This window comes from Ascaphus truei, chromosome 20 (genome assembly GCF_040206685.1).
Source record: "Ascaphus truei isolate aAscTru1 chromosome 20, aAscTru1.hap1, whole genome shotgun sequence".
NCBI classification, from domain to species: Eukaryota; Metazoa; Chordata; class Amphibia; order Anura; family Ascaphidae; genus Ascaphus; species Ascaphus truei.
The window spans coordinates 24,995,537-25,020,051 of record NC_134502.1 but is presented as its reverse complement, the minus strand read 5'-3'; the positions used below and the strand labels follow the sequence as shown (position 1 = coordinate 25,020,051).

Genomic DNA, 24,515 nt, shown 5'->3' with positions numbered 1-24,515 from the left:
GTGTGTGACTGTATATGCACACGGGGTGTTGTATATCTGAGTGCTCTCCCCCCAGATGTGAGGACACAGGGGAGGTCCCTGCCACACGGGCACTGCCTTCTCTGTATATAGATAGCCGTGTGCGCAGATATAATAATGTGTGTGTGACTGTATATGCACACGGGGTGTTGTATGTCTGAGTGCTCTCCCCCCAGATGCGAGGACACAGGGGAGGTCCCTGCCACACGGGCACTGCCTTCTCTGTATATAGATAGCCGTGTGCGCAGATATAATAATGTGTGTGTGACTGTATATGCACACGGGGTGTTGTATATCTGAGTGCTCTCCCCCCAGATGCGAGGACGCAGGGGAGGTCCCTGCCACACGGGCACCGCCTTCTCTGTATATAGATAGCCGTGTGCGCAGATATAATAATGTGTGTGTGACTGTATATGCACACGGGGTGTTGTATGTCTGAGTGCTCTCCCCCCAGATGTGAGGACACAGGGGAGGTCCCTGCCACACGGGCACTGCCTTCTCTGTATATAGATAGCCGTGTGCGCAGATATAATAATGTGTGTGTGACTGTATATGCACACGGGGTGTTGTATATCTGAGTGCTCTCCCCCCAGATGTGAGGACACAGGGGAGGTCCCTGCCACACGGGCACTGCCTTCTCTGTATATAGATAGCCGTGTGCGCAGATATAATAATGTGTGTGTGACTGTATATGCACACGGGGTGTTGTATATCTGAGTGCTCTCCCCCCAGATGTGAGGACACAGGGGAGGTCCCTGCCACACGGGCACTGCCCTCTCTGTATATAGATAGCCGTGTGCGCAGATATAATAATGTGTGTGTGACTGTATATGCACACGGGGTGTTGTATATCTGAGTGCTCTCCCCCCAGATGCGAGGACACAGGGGAGGTCCCTGCCACACGGGCACCGCCTTCTCTGTATATAGATAGCCGTGTGCGCAGATATAATAATGTGTGTGTGACTGTATATGCACACGGGGTGTTGTATATCTGAGTGCTCTCCCCCAGATGCGAGGACACAGGGGAGGTCCCTGCCACACGGGCACTGCCTTCTCTGTATATAGATAGCCGTGTGCGCAGATATAATAATGTGTGTGTGACTGTATATGCACACGGGGTGTTGTATATCTGAGTGCTCTCCCCCCAGATGTGAGGACACAGGGGAGGTCCCTGCCACACGGGCACCGCCTTCTCTGTATATAGATAGCCGTGTGCGCAGATATAATAATGTGTGTGTGAATGTATATGCACACGGGGTGTTGTATATCTGAGTGCTCTCCCCCCAGATGTGAGGACACAGGGGAGGTCCCTGCCACACGGGCACCGCCTTCTCTGTATATAGATAGCCGTGTGCGCAGATATAATAATGTGTGTGTGACTGTATATGCACACGGGGTGTTGTATATCTGAGTGCTCTCCCCCCAGATGTGAAGACACAGGGGAGGTCCCTGCCACACGGGCACTGCCTTCTCTGTATATAGATAGCCGTGTGCGCAGATATAATAATGTGTGTGTGACTGTATATGCACACGGGGTGTTGTATATCTGAGTGCTCTCCCCCCAGATGTGAGGACACAGGGGAGGTCCCTGCCACACGGGCACTGCCTTCTCTGTATATAGATAGCCGTGTGCGCAGATATAATAATGTGTGTGTGACTGTATATGCACACGGGGTGTTGTATATCTGAGTGCTCTCTCCCCCCCCCAGATGTGAGGACACAGGGGAGGTCCCTGCCACACGGGCACTGCCTTCTCTGTATATAGATAGCCGTGTGCGCAGATATAATAATGTGTGTGTGACTGTATATGCACACGGGGTGTTGTATATCTGAGTGCTCTCCCCCCCCAGATGTGAGGACACAGGGGAGGTCCCTGCCACACGGGCACCGCCTTCTCTGTATATAGATAGCCGTGTGCGCAGATCTAATAATGTGTGTGTGACTGTATATGCACACGGGGTGTTGTATATCTGAGTGCTCTCCCCCCCTCAGATGTGAGGACACAGGGGAGGTCCCTGCCACACGGGCACTGCCTTCTCTGTATATAGATAGCCGTGTGCGCAGATATAATAATGTGTGTGTGAATGTGTATGCACACGGGGTGTTGTATATCTGAGTGCTCTCTCCCCCCAGATGTGAGGACGCAGGGGAGGTCCCTGCCACACGGGCACTGCCTTCTCTGTATATAGATAGCCGTGTGCGCAGATATAATAATGTGTGTGTGACTGTATATGCACACGGGGTGTTGTATATCTGAGTGCTCTCCCCCCAGATGTGAGGACACAGGGGAGGTCCCTGCCACACGGGCACCGCCTTCTCTGTATATAGATAGCCGTGTGCGCAGATCTAATAATGTGTGTGTGACTGTATATGCACACGGGGTGTTGTATATCTGAGTGCTCTCCCCCCCTCAGATGTGAGGACACAGGGGAGGTCCCTGCCACATGGGCACTGCCTTCTCTGTATATAGATAGCCGTGTGCGCAGATATAATAATGTGTGTGTGAATGTGTATGCACACGGGGTGTTGTATATCTGAGTGCTCTCTCCCCCCAGATGTGAGGACGCAGGGGAGGTCCCTGCCACACGGGCACTGCCTTCTCTGTATATAGATAGCCGTGTGCGCAGATATAATAATGTGTGTGTGACTGTATATGCACACGGGGTGTTGTATATCTGAGTGCTCTCTCCCCCCAGATGTGAGGACGCAGGGGAGGTCCCTGCCACACGGGCACTGCCTTCTCTGTATATAGATAGCCGTGTGCGCAGATATAATAATGTGTGTGTGACTGTATATGCACACGGGGTGTTGTATGTCTGAGTGCTCTCCCCCCAGATGTGAGGACGCAGGGGAGGTCCCTGCCACACGGGCACTGCCTTCTCTGTATATAGATAGCCGTGTGCGCAGATATAATAATGTGTGTGTGACTGTATATGCACACGGGGTGTTGTATATCTGAGTGCTCTCCCCCCCCAGATGTGAGGACACAGGGGAGGTCCCTGCCACACGGGCACCGCCTTCTCTGTATATAGATAGCCGTGTGCGCAGATATAATAATGTGTGTGTGACTGTATATGCACACGGGGTGTTGTATATCTGAGTGCTCTCCCCCCAGATGTGAGGACGCAGGGGAGGTCCCTGCCACACGGGCACTGCCTTCTCTGTATATAGATAGCCGTGTGCGCAGATATAATAATGTGTGTGAATGTGTATGCACACGGGGTGTTGTATATCTGAGTGCTCTCTCCCCCCAGATGTGAGGACGCAGGGGAGGTCCCTGCCACACGGGCACTGCCTTCTCTGTATATAGATAGCCGTGTGCGCAGATATAATAATGTGTGTGTGACTGTATATGCACACGGGGTGTTGTATATCTGAGTGCTCTCCCCCCAGATGTGAGGACACAGGGGAGGTCCCTGCCACACGGGCACTGCCTTCTCTGTATATAGATAGCCGTGTGCGCAGATATAATAATGTGTGTGTGACTGTATATGCACACGGGGTGTTGTATATCTGAGTGCTCTCCCCCCCCAGATGTGAGGACACAGGGGAGGTCCCTGCCACACGGGCACCGCCTTCTCTGTATATAGATAGCCGTGTGCGCAGATATAATAATGTGTGTGTGACTGTATATGCACACGGGGTGTTGTATATCTGAGTGCTCTCCCCCCAGATGTGAGGACACAGGGGAGGTCCCTGCCACACGGGCACTGCCCTCTCTGTATATAGATAGCCGTGTGCGCAGATCTAATAATGTGTGTGTGACTGTATATGCACACGGGGTGTTGTATATCTGAATGCTCTCCCCCCAGATGTGAGGACACAGGGGAGGTCCCTGCCACACGGGCACCGCCTTCTCTGTATATAGATAGCCGTGTGCGCAGATATAATAATGTGTGTGTGACTGTATATGCACACGGGGTGTTGTATATCTGAGTGCTCTCCCCCCAGATGTGAGGACACAGGGGAGGTCCCTGCCACACGGGCACTGCCTTCTCTGTATATAGATAGCCGTGTGCGCAGATATAATAATGTGTGTGTGACTGTATATGCACACGGGGTGTTGTATATCTGAGTGCTCTCCCCCCCCAGATGTGAGGACACAGGGGAGGTCCCTGCCACACGGGCACTGCCTTCTCTGTATATAGATAGCCGTGTGCGCAGATATAATAATGTGTGTGTGACTGTATATGCACACGGGGTGTTGTATATCTGAGTGCTCTCCCCCCAGATGTGAGGACACAGGGGAGGTCCCTGCCACACGGGCACTGCCTTCTCTGTATATAGATAGCCGTGTGCGCAGATCTAATAATGTGTGTGTGACTGTATATGCACACGGGGTGTTGTATATCTGAGTGCTCCCCCCCCAGATGTGAGGACACAGGGGAGGTCCCTGCCACACGGGCACCGCCTTCTCTGTATATAGATAGCCGTGTGCGCAGATATAATAATGTGTGTGTGACTGTATATGCACACGGGGTGTTGTATATCTGAGTGCTCTCCCCCCCCAGATGTGAGGACACAGGGGAGGTCCCTGCCACACGGGCACCGCCTTCTCTGTATATAGATAGCCGTGTGCGCAGATATAATAATGTGTGTGTGACTGTATATGCACACGGGGTGTTGTATATCTGAGTGCTCTCCCCCCAGATGTGAGGACACAGGGGAGGTCCCTGCCACACGGGCACTGCCTTCTCTGTATATAGATAGCCGTGTGCACAGATCTAATAATGTGTGTGTGACTGTATATGCACACGGGGTGTTGTATATCTGAGTGCTCTCCCCCCAGATGTGAGGACACAGGGGAGGTCCCTGCCACACGGGCACTGCCTTCTCTGTATATAGATAGCCGTGTGCGCAGATATAATAATGTGTGTGTGACTGTATATGCACACGGGGTGTTGTATATCTGAGTGCTCTCTCCCCCCAGATGCGAGGACACAGGGGAGGTCCCTGCCACACGGGCACTGCCTTCTCTGTATATAGATAGCCGTGTGCGCAGATATAATAATGTGTGTGTGACTGTATATGCACACGGGGTGTTGTATATCTGAGTACTCTCCCCCCAGATGTGAGGACACAGGGGAGGTCCCTGCCACACGGGCACTGCCTTCTCTGTATATAGATAGCCGTGTGCGCAGATCTAATAATGTGTGTGTGACTGTATATGCACACGGGGTGTTGTATATCTGAGTGCTCTCCCCCCAGATGTGAGGACACAGGGGAGGTCCCTGCCACACGGGCACCGCCTTCTCTGTATATAGATAGCCGTGTGCGCAGATATAATAATGTGTGTGTGACTGTATATGCACACGGGGTGTTGTATATCTGAGTGCTCTCTCCCCCCAGATGTGAGGACACAGGGGAGGTCCCTGCCACACGGGCACCGCCTTCTCTGTATATAGATAGCCGTGTGCGCAGATATAATAATGTGTGTGTGACTGTATATGCACACGGGGTGTTGTATATCTGAGTGCTCTCCCCCCAGATGTGAGGACACAGGGGAGGTCCCTGCCACACGGGCACTGCCTTCTCTGTATATAGATAGCCGTGTGCGCAGATATAATAATGTGTGTGTGACTGTATATGCACACGGGGTGTTGTATGTCTGAGTGCTCTCCCCCCAGATGTGAGGACACAGGGGAGGTCCCTGCCACACGTTCACTGCCTTCTCTGTATATAGATAGCCGTGTGCGCAGATCTAATAATGTGTGTGTGACTGTATATGCACACGGGGTGTTGTATATCTGAGTGCTCTCCCCCCCCAGAAGTGAGGACACAGGGGAGGTCCCTGCCACACGGGCACCGCCTTCTCTGTATATAGATAGCCGTGTGCGCAGATATAATAATGTGTGTGTGAATGTATATGCACACGGGGTGTTGTATATCTGAGTGCTCCCCCCCCCCCCAGATGTGAGGACACAGGGGAGGTCCCTGCCACACGGGCACTGCCTTCTCTGTATATAGATAGCCGTGTGCGCAGATATAATAATGTGTGTGTGACTGTATATGCACACGGGGTGTTGTATATCTGAGTGCTCTCCCCCCAGATGCGAGGACACAGGGGAGGTCCCTGCCACACGGGCACTGCCTTCTCTGTATATAGATAGCCGTGTGCGCAGATATAATAATGTGTGTGTGACTGTATATGCACACGGGGTGTTGTATATCTGAGTGCTCTCTCCCCCCAGATGTGAGGACACAGGGGAGGTCCCTGCCACACGGGCACCGCCTTCTCTGTATATAGATAGCCGTGTGCGCAGATATAATAATGTGTGTGTGACTGTATATGCACACGGGGTGTTGTATATCTGAGTGCTCTCCCCCCAGATGTGAGGACACAGGGGAGGTCCCTGCCACACGGGCACTGCCTTCTCTGTATATAGATAGCCGTGTGCGCAGATATAATAATGTGTGTGTGACTGTATATGCACACGGGGTGTTGTATATCTGAGTGCTCTCCCCCCCAGATGTGAGGACACAGGGGAGGTCCCTGCCACACGGGCACTGCCTTCTCTGTATATAGATAGCCGTGTGCGCAGATCTAATAATGTGTGTGTGACTGTATATGCACACGGGGTGTTGTATATCTGAGTGCTCTCCCCCCCCAGAAGTGAGGACACAGGGGAGGTCCCTGCCACACGGGCACTGCCTTCTCTGTATATAGATAGCCGTGTGCGCAGATATAATAATGTGTGTGTGAATGTATATGCACACGGGGTGTTGTATATCTGAGTGCTCCCCCCCCCCCCAGATGTGAGGACACAGGGGAGGTCCCTGCCACACGGGCACTGCCTTCTCTGTATATAGATAGCCGTGTGCGCAGATATAATAATGTGTGTGTGACTGTATATGCACACGGGGTGTTGTATATCTGAGTGCTCTCCCCCCAGATGTGAGGACACAGGGGAGGTCCCTGCCACACGGGCACTGCCTTCTCTGTATATAGATAGCCGTGTGCGCAGATATAATAATGTGTGTGTGACTGTATATGCACACGGGGTGTTGTATATCTGAGTGCTCTCCCCCCAGATGTGAGGACACAGGGGAGGTCCCTGCCACACGGGCACTGCCTTCTCTGTATATAGATAGCCGTGTGCGCAGATATAATAATGTGTGTGTGACTGTATATGCACACGGGGTGTTGTATGTCTGAGTGCTCTCCCCCCCCAGATGTGAGGACACAGGGGAGGTCCCTGCCACACGGGCACTGCCCTCTCTGTATATAGATAGCCGTGTGCGCAGATATAATAATGTGTGTGTGACTGTATATGCACACGGGGTGTTGTATATCTGAGTGCTCTCTCCCCCCAGATGTGAGGACACAGGGGAGGTCCCTGCCACACGGGCACCGCCTTCTCTGTATATAGATAGCCGTGTGCGCAGATATAATAATGTGTGTGTGAATGTGTATGCACACGGGGTGTTGTATATCTGAGTGCTCTCCCCCCAGATGTGAGGACACAGGGGAGGTCCCTGCCACACGGGCACTGCCTTCTCTGTATATAGATAGCCGTGTGCGCAGATATAATAATGTGTGTGTGACTGTATATGCACACGGGGTGTTGTATATCTGAGTGCTCTCCCCCCAGATGTGAGGACACAGGGGAGGTCCCTGCCACACGGGCACTGCCTTCTCTGTATATAGATAGCCGTGTGCGCAGATATAATAATGTGTGTGTGACTGTATATGCACACGGGGTGTTGTATATCTGAGTGCTCTCCCCCCAGATGTGAGGACACAGGGGAGGTCCCTGCCACACGGGCACCGCCTTCTCTGTATATAGATAGCCGTGTGCGCAGATATAATAATGTGTGTGTGACTGTATATGCACACGGGGTGTTGTATATCTGAGTGCTCTCTCCCCCCAGATGTGAGGACACAGGGGAGGTCCCTGCCACACGGGCACTGCCTTCTCTGTATATAGATAGCCGTGTGCGCAGATATAATAATGTGTGTGTGACTGTATATGCACACGGGGTGTTGTATGTCTGAGTGCTCTCCCCCCAGATGTGAGGACACAGGGGAGGTCCCTGCCACACGGGCACTGCCTTCTCTGTATATAGATAGCCGTGTGCGCAGATATAATAATGTGTGTGTGACTGTATATGCACACGGGGTGTTGTATATCTGAGTGCTCTCTCCCCCCAGATGTGAGGACACAGGGGAGGTCCCTGCCACACGGGCACTGCCTTCTCTGTATATAGATAGCCGTGTGCGCAGATCTAATAATGTGTGTGTGACTGTATATGCACACGGGGTGTTGTATATCTGAGTGCTCTCCCCCCAGATGCGAGGACACAGGGGAGGTCCCTGCCACACGGGCACCGCCTTCTCTGTATATAGATAGCCGTGTGCGCAGATATAATAATGTGTGTGTGACTGTATATGCACACGGGGTGTTGTATATCTGAGTGCTCTCCCCCCAGATGTGAGGACACAGGGGAGGTCCCTGCCACACGGGCACTGCCTTCTCTGTATATAGATAGCCGTGTGCGCAGATATAATAATGTGTGTGTGACTGTATATGCACACGGGGTGTTGTATATCTGAGTGCTCTCTCCCCCCAGATGTGAGGACACAGGGGAGGTCCCTGCCACACGGGCACTGCCTTCTCTGTATATAGATAGCCGTGTGCGCAGATATAATAATGTGTGTGTGACTGTATATGCACACGGGGTGTTGTATATCTGAGTGCTCTCTCCCCCCAGATGTGAGGACACAGGGGAGGTCCCTGCCACACGGGCACTGCCTTCTCTGTATATAGATAGCCGTGTGCGCAGATATAATAATGTGTGTGTGACTGTATATGCACACGGGGTGTTGTATATCTGAGTGCTCTCTCCCCCCAGATGTGAGGACACAGGGGAGGTCCCTGCCACACGGGCACTGCCTTCTCTGTATATAGATAGCCGTGTGCGCAGATATAATAATGTGTGTGTGACTGTATATGCACACGGGGTGTTGTATATCTGAGTGCTCTCCCCCCAGATGTGAGGACACAGGGGAGGTCCCTGCCACACGGGCACTGCCTTCTCTGTATATAGATAGCCGTGTGCGCAGATCTAATAATGTGTGTGTGACTGTATATGCACACGGGGTGTTGTATATCTGAGTGCTCTCTCCCCCCAGATGCGAGGACACAGGGGAGGTCCCTGCCACACGGGCACCGCCTTCTCTGTATATAGATAGCCGTGTGCGCAGATATAATAATGTGTGTGTGACTGTATATGCACACGGGGTGTTGTATATCTGAGTGCTCCCCCCCCAGATGTGAGGACACAGGGGAGGTCCCTGCCACACGGGCACCGCCTTCTCTGTATATAGATAGCCGTGTGCGCAGATATAATAATGTGTGTGTGACTGTATATGCACACGGGGTGTTGTATATCTGAGTGCTCTCCCCCCAGATGTGAGGACACAGGGGAGGTCCCTGCCACACGGGCACTGCCTTCTCTGTATATAGATAGCCGTGTGCGCAGATCTAATAATGTGTGTGTGACTGTATATGCACACGGGGTGTTGTATATCTGAGTGCTCTCTCCCCCCAGATGCGAGGACACAGGGGAGGTCCCTGCCACACGGGCACCGCCTTCTCTGTATATAGATAGCCGTGTGCGCAGATATAATAATGTGTGTGTGACTGTATATGCACACGGGGTGTTGTATATCTGAGTGCTCCCCCCCCAGATGTGAGGACACAGGGGAGGTCCCTGCCACACGGGCACCGCCTTCTCTGTATATAGATAGCCGTGTGCGCAGATATAATAATGTGTGTGTGACTGTATATGCACACGGGGTGTTGTATATCTGAGTGCTCCCCCCCCCAGATGTGAGGACACAGGGGAGGTCCCTGCCACACGGGCACCGCCTTCTCTGTATATAGATAGCCGTGTGCGCAGATATAATAATGTGTGTGTGACTGTATATGCACACGGGGTGTTGTATATCTGAGTGCTCTCCCCCCAGATGTGAGGACACAGGGGAGGTCCCTGCCACACGGGCACTGCCTTCTCTGTATATAGATAGCCGTGTGCGCAGATATAATAATGTGTGTGTGACTGTATATGCACACGGGGTGTTATATATCTGAGTGCTCTCCCCCCAGATGTGAGGACACAGGGGAGGTCCCTGCCACACGGGCACTGCCCTCTCTGTATATAGATAGCCGTGTGCGCAGATATAATAATGTGTGTGTGACTGTATATGCACACGGGGTGTTGTATATCTGAGTGCTCTCCCCCCAGATGTGAGGACACAGGGGAGGTCCCTGCCACACGGGCACCGCCCTCTCTGTATATAGATAGCCGTGTGCGCAGATATAATAATGTGTGTGTGAATGTATATGCACACGGGGTGTTGTATATCTGAGTGCTCTCCCCCCAGATGTGAGGACACAGGGGAGGTCCCTGCCACACGGGCACTGCCTTCTCTGTATATAGATAGCCGTGTGCGCAGATCTAATAATGTGTGTGTGACTGTATATGCACACGGGGTGTTGTATATCTGAGTGCTCTCCCCCCAGATGTGAGGACACAGGGGAGGTCCCTGCCACACGGGCACTGCCTTCTCTGTATATAGATAGCCGTGTGCGCAGATCTAATAATGTGTGTGTGACTGTATATGCACACGGGGTGTTGTATATCTGAGTGCTCTCTCCCCCCAGATGTGAGGACACAGGGGAGGTCCCTGCCACACGGGCACTGCCCTCTCTGTATATAGATAGCCGTGTGCGCAGATATAATAATGTGTGTGTGAATGTATATGCACACGGGGTGTTGTATATCTGAGTGCTCTCCCCCCAGATGTGAGGACACAGGGGAGGTCCCTGCACACGGGCACCGCCTTCTCTGTATATAGATAGCCGTGTGCGCAGATATAATAATGTGTGTGTGACTGTATATGCACACGGGGTGTTGTATATCTGAGTGCTCTTCCCCCAGATGTGAGGACACAGGGGAGGTCCCTGCCACACGGGCACTGCCTTCTCTGTATATAGATAGCCGTGTGCGCAGATATAATAATGTGTGTGTGACTGTATATGCACACGGGGTGTTGTATATCTGAGTGCTCTCCCCCCAGATGTGAGGACGCAGGGGAGGTCCCTGCCACACGGGCACTGCCCTCTCTGTATATAGATAGCCGTGTGCGCAGATATAATAATGTGTGTGTGACTGTATATGCACACGGGGTGTTGTATATCTGAGTGCTCTCCCCCCAGATGTGAGGACGCAGGGGAGGTCCCTGCCACACGGGCACCGCCTTCTCTGTATATAGATAGCCGTGTGCGCAGATATAATAATGTGTGTGTGACTGTATATGCACACGGGGTGTTGTATATCTGAGTGCTCTCCCCCCAGATGTGAGGACACAGGGGAGGTCCCTGCCACACGGGCACTGCCTTCTCTGTATATAGATAGCCGTGTGCGCAGATCTAATAATGTGTGTGTGACTGTATATGCACACGGGGTGTTGTATGTCTGAGTGCTCTCTCCCCCAGATGTGAGGACGCAGGGGAGGTCCCTGCCACACGGGCACTGCCTTCTCTGTATATAGATAGCCGTGTGCGCAGATATAATAATGTGTGTGTGACTGTATATGCACACGGGGTGTTGTATATCTGAGTGCTCTCCCCCCAGATGTGAGGACACAGGGGAGGTCCCTGCCACACGGGCACTGCCCTCTCTGTATATAGATAGCCGTGTGCGCAGATATAATAATGTGTGTGTGACTGTATATGCACACGGGGTGTTGTATATCTGAGTGCTCTCCCCCCAGATGTGAGGACACAGGGGAGGTCCCTGCCACACGGGCACTGCCTTCTCTGTATATAGATAGCCGTGTGCGCAGATATAATAATGTGTGTGTGACTGTATATGCACACGGGGTGTTGTATATCTGAGTGCTCTCTCCCCCAGATGTGAGGACGCAGGGGAGGTCCCTGCCACACGGGCACTGCCTTCTCTGTATATAGATAGCCGTGTGCGCAGATATAATAATGTGTGTGTGACTGTATATGCACACGGGGTGTTGTATATCTGAGTGCTCTCCCCCCAGATGTGAGGACACAGGGGAGGTCCCTGCCACACGGGCACTGCCCTCTCTGTATATAGATAGCCGTGTGCGCAGATATAATAATGTGTGTGTGACTGTATATGCACACGGGGTGTTGTATGTCTGAGTGCTCTCTCCCCCAGATGTGAGGACGCAGGGGAGGTCCCTGCCACACGGGCACTGCCTTCTCTGTATATAGATAGCCGTGTGCGCAGATATAATAATGTGTGTGTGACTGTATATGCACACGGGGTGTTGTATATCTGAGTGCTCTCCCCCCAGATGTGAGGACACAGGGGAGGTCCCTGCACACGGGGTGTTGTATGTCTGAGTGCTCTCCCCCCAGATGCGAGGACGCCCTGCGGAAGAACAAGACTCTGATTGGTCCGGATCAGCGGGAATATCACCGGGAACTGGAGAGGAATTACCAGCGGCTCAAGGAGGCGCTGAACCCGTTAATATCCCGCCGCATCGCACAGCTGTATACTGATCTACTGCCGCACACCAGCGCCAGGTATACATGGGAGAGTGGTGTGTGGGTGTGTGTGTTATACACACAATAAATATATATATATATATATAGGGAACCATGTTAAAAATGGTTTTGAAGCAAAAGGTGACACTGTGTGCTCATTTGCATGTCATTTCCCAGAATCCCTTGCTGCAGTGGCAGCACTGTATGCTGGGGGATAATGGTGAGAGGCGGGGGTGCAGACCTGTCTAAGACATGCAAATGAGCGCACAGTAATATTTCCATTTGATATATATATATACACATATACAAATACATGGAGCATGCCATATATATGCAGGGGGCGCACTGTGTGTGTAAATATAAATACCTTCCATCACATTCTTATCTCGCTGCCTCACAGTGGCGGGGCGGGGGCAGCGGGTGTCGGGAAGATGTATAGCGGCCCTTGTGCGGTAACCGTACTATGAAAGCTTGTACAATAGACCCGGCTAAAGTGGGACAGGTGCTTGCCAACATGCCAATGGGGCCGGCACGGCACGCAAAGGCCTCAACCCCCAAATATGGAACACGCCGAAATATATGTCCCTCATTCTCCGGAGGCGGGGAGGTCCCCGGGTGTGACAGGGTGCAGGGAGAAGGCATAGGGGGCCACGAATCCCCCGGAGGTTACACAAAACCTAAACCTGGCTACCTACGCCTGCCGGACTCTCTCTCCGCTGAAGCAGCGCGGCAAGAACTGGGAGACGGAGCTGAAGCGATGAAATGGGGTATTGATGGCCGTAGTGAAGTTAGAAGAAAAGATGAAGGCCTCACTGAGCTCAAATGTGGACACCTAGTCTATTAGGGGTGCAGATAATGGGGGAATCGGTGGAGAATTCTTTATCGTTAACAAGAGATGGGGAAACGGGGAACTCCAAGGGAAATTCTGAGGAACCCCAACCCTCTCTAACAGCGCGTCTGAGATCCGATGCATTGTAAGGAACCCCAACCCTCTCTAATAGCGTGTCTGAGATCAGATGCATTGTAAGGAACCCCAACCCACTCTAATAGCGCATCTGAGATCAGATGCATTGTAAGGAACCCCAACCCACTCTAATAGCGTGTCTGAGATCAGATGCATTGTAAGGAACCCCAACCCACTCTAATAGCGTGTCTGAGATCAGATGCATTGTAAGGAACCCCAACCCACTCTAATAGCGTGTCTGAGATCAGATGCATTGTAAGGAACCCCAACCCACTCTAATAGCGCGTCTGAGATCAGATGCATTGTAAGGAACCCCAACCCACTCTAATAGCGTGTCTGAGATCAGATGCATTGTAAGGAACCCCAACCCTCTCTAATAGCGCGTCTGAGAGCAGATGCAGTGTAAGGAACCCCAACCCTCTCTAATAGCGCGTCTGAGATCCGATGCATTGTAAGGAACCCCAACCCTCTCTAACAGCGCGTCTGAGATCCGATGCATTGTAAGGAACCCCAACCCTCTCTAATAGCGCGTCTGAGATCAGATGCATTGTAAGGAACCCCAACCCACTCTAATAGCGCGTCTGTGATCAGATGCATTGTAAGGAACCCCAACCCTCTCTAATAGCGCGTCTGAGTTCCGATGCATTGTAAGGAACCCCAACCCTCTCTAATAGTGCGTCTGAGATCAGATGCATTGTAAGGAACCCCAACCCTCTCTAACAGCGCGTCTGAGATCCGATGTATTGTAAGGAACCCCAACCCTCTCTAATAGCGCGTCTGAGATCCGATGCATTGTAAGGAACCCCAACCCTCTCTAATAGAGCGTCTGAGATCCGATGCATTGTAAGGAACCCCAACCCTCTCTAATAGCGCGTCTGAGATCAGATGCATTGTAAGGAACCCCAACCCTCTCTAACAGCGCGTCTGAGATCCGATGCATTGTAAGGAACCCCAACCCTCTCTAATAGCGCGTCTGAGATCAGATGCATTGTAAGGAACCCCAACCCGCTCTAATAGCGCGTCTGAGATCAGATGCATTGTAAGGAACCCCAACCCTCTCTAACAGCGCGTCTGAGATCCGATGCATTGTAAGGAACCCCAACCCTCTCTAATAGCGCGTCTGAGATCAGATGCATTGTAAGGAACCCCAACCCACTCTAATAGCGCGTCTGTGATCAGATGCATTGTAAGGAACCCCAACCCTCTCTAATAGCGCGTCTGAGATCCGATGCATTGTAAGGAACCCCAACCCTCTCTAATAGTGCGTCTGAGATCAGATGCATTGTAAGGAACCCCAACCCTCTTTAATAGCGCGTCTGAGATCCGATGCATTGTAAGGAACCCCAACCCTCTCTAACAGCGCGTCTGAGATCCGATGCATTGTAAGGAACCCCAACCCTCTCTAATAGCGCGTCTGAGATCAGATGCAGTGTAAGGAACCCCAACCCTCTCTAATAGCGCGTCTGAGATCCGATGCATTGTAAGGAACCCCAACCCTCTCTAATAGCGCGTCTGAGATCCGATGCATTGTAAGGAACCCCAACCCTCTCTAATAGCGCGTCTGAGATCCGATGCATTGTAAGGAACCCCAACCCTCTCTAATAGTGCGTCTGAGATCAGATGCATTGTAAGGAACCCCAACCCTCTCTAACAGCGCGTCTGAGATCCGATGTATTGTAAGGAACCCCAACCCTCTCTAATAGCGCGTCTGAGATCCGATGCATTGTAAGGAACCCCAACCCTCTCTAATAGCGCGTCTGAGATCAGATGCATTGTAAGGAACCCCAACCCTCTCTAACAGCGCGTCTGAGATCCGATGCATTGTAAGGAACCCCAACTCTCTCTAATAGCGCGTCTGAGATCAGATGCATTGTAAGGAACCCCAACCCGCTCTAATAGCGCGTCTGAGATCAGATGCATTGTAAGGAACCCCAACCCTCTCTAATAGCGCGTCTGAGATCAGATGCATTGTAAGGAACCCCAACCCTCTCTAATAGCGCGTCTGAGATCAGATGCAATGTAAGGAACCCCAACCCTCTCTAATAGCGCGTCTGAGATCAGATGCATTGTAAGGAACCCCAACCCTCTCTAATAATGTGTCTGAGATCAGATGCATTGTAAGGAACCCCAACCCTCTCTAATAGCGCGTCTGAGATCAGATGCAATGTAAGGAACCCCAACCTTCTCTAATAGCGTGTCTGTGATCAGATGCATAGTAAGGAACCCCAACCCTCTCTAATAGCGCGTCTGAGATCCGATGCATTGTAAGGAACCCCAACCCTCTCTAATAGCGCGTCTGAGATCAGATGCATTGTAAGGAACCCCAACCCTCTCTAACAGCGCGTCTGAGATCCGATGTATTGTAAGGAACCCCAACCCTCTCTAATAGCGCGTCTGAGATCCGATGCATTGTAAGGAACCCCAACCCTCTCTAATAGCGCGTCTGAGATCAGATGCATTGTAAGGAACCCCAACCCTCTCTAACAGCGCGTCTGAGATCCGATGCATTGTAAGGAACCCCAACCCTCTCTAATAGCGCGTCTGAGATCAGATGCATTGTAAGGAACCCCAACCCTCTCTAATAGCGCGTCTGAGATCCGATGCATTGTAAGGAACCCCAACCCTCTCTAACAGCGCGTCTGAGATCCGATGCATTGTAAGGAACCCCAACCCTCTCTAATAGCGCGTCTGAGATCAGATGCATTGTAAGGAACCCCAACCCACTCTAATAGCGCGTCTGTGATCAGATGCATTGTAAGGAACCCCAACCCTCTCTAATAGCGCGTCTGAGATCCGATGCATTGTAAGGAACCCCAACCCTCTCTAATAGTGCGTCTGAGATCAGATGCATTGTAAGGAACCCCAACCCTCTCTAACAGCGCGTCTGAGATCCGATGTATTGTAAGGAACCCCAACCCTCTCTAATAGCGCGTCTGAGATCCGATGCATTGTAAGGAACCCCAACCCTCTCTAATAGCGCGTCTGAGATCAGATGCATTGTAAGGAACCCCAACCCTCTCTAACAGCGCGTCTGAGATCCGATGCATTGTAAGGAACCCCAACCCTCTCTAATAGCGCGTCTGAGATCAGATGCATTGTAAGGAACCCCAACCCGCTCTAATAGCGCGTCTGAGATCAGATGCATTGTAAGGAACCCCAACCCTCTCTAATAGCGCGTCTGAGATCAGATGCATTGTAAGGAACCCCAACCCTCTCTAATAGCGCGTCTGAGATCAGATGCAATGTAAGGAACCCCAACCCTCTCTAATAGCGCGTCTGAGATCAGATGCATTGTAAGGAACCCCAACCCTCTCTAATAGCGCGTCTGAGATCAGATGCAATGTAAGGAACCCCAACCTTCTCTAATAGCGTGTCTGTGATCAGATGCATTGTAAGGAACCCCAACCCTCTCTAATAGCGCGTCTGAGATCAGATGCAATGTAAGGAACCCCAACCCTCTCTAATAATGTGTCTGAGATCAGATGCATTGTAAGGAACCCCAACCCTCTCTAATAGCGCGTCTGAGATCAGATGCAATGTAAGGAACCCCAACCTTCTCTAATAGCGTGTCTGTGATCAGATGCATTGTAAGGAACCCCAACCCTCTCTAATTGCGCGTCTGAGATCAGATGCATTGTAAGGAACCCCAACCCTCTCTAATAGCGCGTCTGAGATCAGATGCAATGTAAGGAACCCCAACCCTCTCTAATAGCGCGTCTGAGATCAGATGCATTGTAAGGAACCCCAACCCTCTCTAATAGCGCGTCTGAGATCAGATGCAATGTAAGGAACCCCAACCCTCTCTAATAGCATGTCTGAGATCAGATGCATTGTAAGAAACCCCAACCCTCTCTAATAGCGCGTCTGAGATCGGATGCATTGTAAGGAACCCCAACCCTCTCTAATAGCGCGTCTGATATCGGATGCATTGTAAGGAACCCCAACCCTCTCTAACAGCGCGTCTGAGATCAGATGCGCAGGGAGTGCGGCCGGGAGATACGCATGGGTGAGACCCGTGTACCCTGCCCGCGCTCACGCATGGGTGAGACCCGTGTACCCTGCCCGCGCTCACGTGTGGGTGTGACCCGTGTATCCTGCCCGCGCTCACGTATGGGTGTGACCCGTGTATCCTGCACACGCTCACGTATGGGTGTGACTCGTGTATCCTGCCCACGCTCACGCATGGGTTGACCCGTGTACCCTGCCCGCGCTCACGCATGGGTGTGACCCGTGTATCCTGCCCGCGCTCACGCATGGGTGTGACCCGTGTATCCTGCACACGCTCACGTATGGGTGAGACCCGTGTACCCTGCCCGCGCTCACGCATGGGTTGACCCGTGTACCCTGCCCGCGCTCACGCATGGGTGTGACCCGTGTATCCTGCACACGCTCACGCATGGGTGAGACCCGTGTACCCTGCCCGCGCTCACGCATGGGTGTGACCCGTGTATCCTGCCCGCGCTCACGCATGGGTGAGACCCGTGTACCCTGCCCGCGCTCACGCATGGGTGTGACCCGTGTATCCTGCCCGCGCTCACGCATGGGTGAGACCCGTGTATCCTGCCCGCGCTCACACATGGGTGAGACCCGTGTACCCTGCCCGCGCTCACACATGGGTGAGACCCGTGTACCCTGCCCGCGCTCACGCATGGGTGTAACACTTGGAGCCTAGATGTGAAGATAGTGTTGAGCAGATAAAGTCCTAACACGTTATTTAGTCCGTCACGACAATACTAAAGATGAAAAGAACGACGTGTGAGCCTCACGTCGCCCATTAGCGCCCTCTTCTTAATCTGCTGCGCCCCCCTCCCCCCCAAACAAAGTCTCGCGCACCGCTGCTCTTTAGCACTCTCTATAACACTCTCTATAACACTCTCTATAACACTCTCTCCCTCACAGAGACTCCGTGAACCGCTCCAGCCTGCGCCGGATCGAAGCCTGAGACCCCCTGTGTGCCTTATTGTCCCGACAGATACCCCAGGGATGGGCATTAACCATCGCACGGCCAGGGGACAACCGTGCAGAGCTACCGTGTGATGTCACACGCTTCAGGGACCAATCAGAACCCTGGGGGGAATGGAGGGGAGGGGGGGCAGTGTCACGTTGTCCTGTACAATTTTAGCCCTTGTAGAGAGGGCAGAGCCATGTGTCGCTGCTGAGTGTGCGGTCCCGCGGTCACCTGTCCCCTGCAGTGCTGCGGTCACCTGTCCCCTTCAGTCCCGCGGTCACCTGTCCCCTCCCAGGGACAGAGAGAAGGACGGGACAGGGGGCATGAGGAGGACAGGGGTCACGAGGAGGAGAGGGGGACAGTGGGCATGAGGAGGAGGAGAGGGGACAGTGACAGACGATGATGACTGTATCACAGAGACTGGACGGTGACAGCAGATAATGACTGTGTCACAGAGACTGGACGGTGACAGCAGATAATGACCGTGTCACAGAGACTGGACGGTGACAGCAGATAATGACTGTGTCACAGAGACTGGACGGTGACAGCAGATAATGACCGTGTCACAGAGACTGGACGGTGACAGCAGATAATGACCCTGTCACAGAGACGGGACGGTGACAGCAGATAATGACCGTGTCACAGAGACTGGACGGTGACAGCAGATAATGACTGTCACAGAGACGGGACAGTGACAGCAGATAATGACCGTGTCACAGAGACGGGACGGTGACAGCAGATAATGACCGTGTCACAGAGACTGGACGGTGACAGCAGATAATGACTGTCACAGAGACTGGACGGTGACAGCAGATAATGACCCTGTCACAGAGACGGGACGGTGACAGCAGATAATGACCGTGTCACAGAGACTGGACGGTGACAGCAGATAATGACTGTCACAGAGACGGGACAGTGACAGCAGATAATGACCGTGTCACAGAGACGGGACGGTGACAGCAGATAATGACCGTGTCACAGAGACTGGACGGTGACAGCAGATAATGACTGTGTCACAGAGACTGGACGGTGACAGCAGATAATGACCGTGTCACAGAGACTGGACGGTGACAGCAGATAATGACCCTGTCACAGAGACGGGACGGTGTCAGCAGATAATGACCGTGTCACAGAGACTGGACGGTGACAGCAGATAATGACTGTCACAGAGACGGGACAGTGACAGCAGATAATGACCGTGTCACAGAGACGGGACGGTGACAGCAGATAATGACCGTGTCACAGAGACGGGACAGTGACAGGGGACATGCAGCACTGTCATGTCTAAATCTCAGATAATCCCTCCAATATGACTGACCTCCTCCCCCTCTCCCACCTCCCCCCCCCCTCTCCCACCTCCCCCCCATCTGTCTATTCCACCTCCTCCCCCCCTTTCTCTCCCACCTCCTCCCCCCCCCTTTCTCTCCCACCTCCTTCCCCCCCCTTTCTCTCCCACCTCCTCCCCCCCAACCTTTCCCTCCCCTCTGTTCCACCTCCTTCCTCCTCCACCCTCTCTCTTCCACCCCCTCTCTCCCCCACCCCCTCTCTCTCCTCTCTCCCACCCCCTCTCACTCCCCCCTCTCTCTCCCTCCTCCTCCCTCCCCTCTCTCTCCCTCCTCCTCCCTCCCCTCTCTCTCTCCCACCTCCTCCCTCCCCTCTCTCTCCCCCCCCCTCCTTCCCCTACCCCTTCTTCCCCTCTCTCTCCCTTAACCCGCACTCATCAGGGAACGGCGTACATATTTTAGTCCCCCCATTACCCCCTTCGCAGTGCCTTGCAGGCCCTTCTGGCCGTCTTATAAGGGGTTACATTTGATGGGGCGGTGTTAATGAATTCTGCCCCCTCCCTGTCTCAACCCAAACTCATGGATCCCTCTCGCCCCAATACCAGGGACAGCCCCACTGATCGCCCCCAAAACAGGGGCGGCCCCACTGAATGCCCCTTTCAACCCCCAAATCCATTCATTTTTTTTTAATCCCAAATCTCCCTCTTTTGTGGGGCAAACGTATCTAACGTTATATTTTGTGCGGGTATTTTTAATATGGAGACACCCTTAACGAGCGCGGTGTGCAATGTATATGGGGTTTCTTATTGGGCCTTAATTAGCAAAGCTACGAGGTTGCATATTAAAGATGGCCGACAAGGTGTCGCATCTCCGAGCGCTTCCCGTGTCTGACTCGCTAATTGGGGCTCGGACCTTTTAACGGCAGAGGCGTCTCAGGGGTTTAAAGGTCGTTGCGTTAAAAGGTTTGTTGGACGCACCGAGCAGAGCCAATCGCAGAGCCAGTTGTGTGAGGCGTGGAAGGAGCAAGACGGAGAAAGCCAATTGGTTAAAAGGAGAGGCGGGAGGTGTCGAACGGTGGCACTGGATTGGCTGTTACACTGTGTCACTCTCCTGCTGTCAGTCATTATCACCATGTCTGTCCTGCTGTCACCCTGTCACACAGTCACTATACTGCTCATACAGGGTCACTGTCACAACAGTATGTCTGTCCTGCTGTCACCGTGTCACACAGTCACTATACTGCTCATACAGGGTCACTGTCACTACAGTATGTCTGTCCTGCTGTCACCGTGTTACACAGTCACTATACTGCTCATACAGGGTCACTGTCACTACAGTATGTCTGTCCTCCTGTCACACAGTCACTATACTGCTCATACAGGGTCACTGTCACTACAGTATGTCTGTCCTGCTGTCACACAGTCACTATACTGCTCATACAGGGTCACTGTCACAACAGTATGTCTGTCCTGCTGTCACCGTGTCACACAGTCACTATACTGCTCATACAGGGTCACTGTCACTACAGTATGTCTGTCCTGCTGTCACCGTGTCACACAGTCACTATACTGCTCATACAGGGTCACTGTCACTACAGTATGTCTGTCCTGCTGTCACCCTGTCACACAGTCACTATACTGCTCATACAGGGTCACTGTCACTACAGTATGTCTGTCCTGCTGTCACCCTGTCACACAGTCACTATACTGCTCATACAGGGTCACTGTCACTACAGTATGTCTGTCCTGCTGTCACCCTGTGCCACACAGTCACTATACTGCTCATACAGGGTCACTGTCACTACAGTATGTCTGTCCTGCTGTCACCCTGTGCCACACAGTCACTATACTGCTCATACAGGGTCACTGTCACTACAGTATGTCTGTCCTGCTGTCACCCTGTGCCACACAGTCACTATACTGCTCATACAGGGTCACTGTCACTACAGTATGTTTGTCCTGCTGTCACCGTGTCACACAGTCACTATACTGCTCATACAGGGTCACTGTCACTACAGTATGTCTGTCCTGCTGTCACACAGTCACTATACTGCTCATACAGGGTCACTGTCACTACAGTACGTCTGTCCTGCTGTCACCGTGTGCCACACAGTCACTATACTGCTCATACAGGGTCACTGTCACTACAGTATGTTTGTCCTGCTGTCACCCTGTCACACAGTCACTATACTGCTCATACAGGGTCACTGTCACTACAGTATGTTTGTCCTGCTGTCACCGTGTCACACAGTCACTATACTGCTCATGCAGGGTCACTGTCACTACAGTATGTCTGTCCTGCTGTCACCCTGTCACACAGTCACTATACTGCTCATACAGGGTCACTGTCACTACAGTATGTCTGTCCTGCTGTCACCCTGTGCCACACAGTCACTATACTGCTCATACAGGGTCACTGTCACTACAGTATGTCTGTCCTGCTGTCACCCTGTCACACAGTCACTATACTGCTCATACAGGGTCACTGTCACTACAGTATGTCTGCCCTGCTGTCACCCTGTCACACAGTCACTATACTGCTCATACAGGGTCACTGTCACTACAGTATGTCTGTCCTGCTGTCACACAGTCACTATACTGCTCATACAGGGTCACTGTCACTACAGTATGTCTGTCCTGCTGTCACTGTGTCACACAGTCACTATACTGCTCATACAGGGTCACTGTCACTACAGTATGTCTGTCCTGCTGTCACACAGTCACTATACTGCTCATACAGGGTCACTGTCACTACAGTATGTCTGTCCTGCTGTCACCGTGTCACACAGTCACTATACTGCTCATACAGGGTCACTGTCACTACAGTATGTCTGTCCTGCTGTCACCCTGTGCCACACAGTCACTATACTGCTCATACAGGGTCACTGTCACTACAGTATGTCTGTCCTGCTGTCACCCTGTGCCACACAGTCACTATACTGCTCATACAGGGTCACTGTCACTACAGTATGTCTGTCCTGCTGTCACACAGTCACTATACTGCTCATACAGGGTCACTGTCACTACAGTATGTCTGTCCTGCTGTCACCGTGTCACACAGTCACTATACTGCTCATACAGGGTCACTGTCACTACAGTATGTCTGTCCTGCTGTCACACAGTCACACAGTCACTATACTGCTCATACAGGGTCACTGTCACTACAGTATGTCTGTCCTGCTGTCACACAGTCACTATACTGCTCATACAGGGTCACTGTCACTACAGTATGTCTGTCCTGCTGTCACCCTGTCACACAGTCACTATACTGCTCATACAGGGTCACTGTCACTACAGTATGTCTGTCCTGCTGTCACACAGTCACTATACTGCTCATACAGGGTCACTGTCACTACAGTATGTCTGTCCTGCTGTCACCCTGTCACACAGTCACTATACTGCTCATACAGGGTCACTGTCACTACAGTATGTCTGTCCTGCTGTCACCCTGTGCCACACAGTCACTATACTGCTCATACAGGGTCACTGTCACTACAGTATGTCTGTCCTGCTGTCACACAGTCACTATACTGCTCATACAGGGTCACTGTCACTACAGTATGTCTGTCCTGCTGTCACACAGTCACTATACTGCTCATACAGGGTCACTGTCACTACAGTATGTCTGTCCTGCTGTCACCCTGTGCCACACAGTCACTATACTGCTCATACAGGGTCACTGTCACTACAGTATGTCTGTCCTGCTGTCACACAGTCACTATACTGCTCATACAGAGTCACTGTCACTACAGTATGTCTGTCCTGCTGTCACACAGTCACTATACTGCTCATACAGGGTCACTGTCACTACAGTATGTCTGTCCTGCTGTCACCCTGTCACACAGTCACTATACTGCTCATACAGGGTCACTGTCACTACAGTATGTCTGTCCTGCTGTCACACAGTCACTATACTGCTCATACAGGGTCACTGTCACTACAGTATGTTTGTCCTGCTGTCACCCTGTCACACAGTCACTATACTGCTCATACAGGGTCACTGTCACTACAGTATGTCTGTCCTGCTGTCACACAGTCACTATACTGCTCATACAGGGTCACTGTCACTACAGTATGTCTGTCCTGCTGTCACTGTGAGATAAGTTTTGTAATAAAGCTCTTCGAACGATGTGTGTTCAATTCCTTCATATATAAAGCAGTGCACACAGGTATGCATTCATATACAGAGCAGGTATACAATATGTACAGTATGTATTTATATATCAGTGCACACAGGTATGCATTCATATACAGAGCAGGTATACAATATGTACAGTATGTATTTATATATCAGTGCACACAGGTATACATTCATATACAGAGCAGGTATACAATATGTACAGTATGTATTTATATATCAGTGCACACAGGTATACATTCATATACAGAGCAGGTATACAATATGTACAGTATGTATTTATATATCAGTGCACACAGGTATACATTCATATACAGAGCAGGTATACAATATGTACAGTATGTATTTATATATCAGTGCACACAGGTATACATTCATATACAGAGCAGGTATACAATATGTACAGTATGTATTTATATATCAGTGCACACAGGTATACATTCATATACAGAGCAGGTATACAATATGTACAGTATGTATTTATATATCAGTGCACACAGGGAGCCCAGGTATAATAATAATAATATGTTCTTGTATAGCACTGCTAGTTTTACAAAGCGCTTTACAGAGACATTTTGCAGGCGCAGGTCCCTGCCCCGTGGAGCTTACAATCTATGTTTTTGGTGCCTGAGGCA

At 51.7% G+C, this 24,515-nt stretch overlaps 1 protein-coding gene across 1 annotated transcript in view; it reads left to right on the top strand.

The window, feature by feature from the left end:
• DOCK6 (dedicator of cytokinesis 6) overlaps positions 1 to 20,619 on the top strand; it is a 40,683-nt gene extending 20,064 nt beyond the window's left edge. The window contains exons 7-8 of the mRNA XM_075577486.1: positions 12,420 to 12,587; positions 18,412 to 20,619. Coding sequence (XP_075433601.1) covers positions 12,420 to 12,587; positions 18,412 to 18,454 — 211 coding nt within the window. The 3' untranslated portion in view covers positions 18,455 to 20,619. The remainder of the gene's footprint in view (positions 1 to 12,419; positions 12,588 to 18,411) is intronic.
• The last annotated feature ends 3,896 nt before the right edge of the window (positions 20,620 to 24,515 follow it).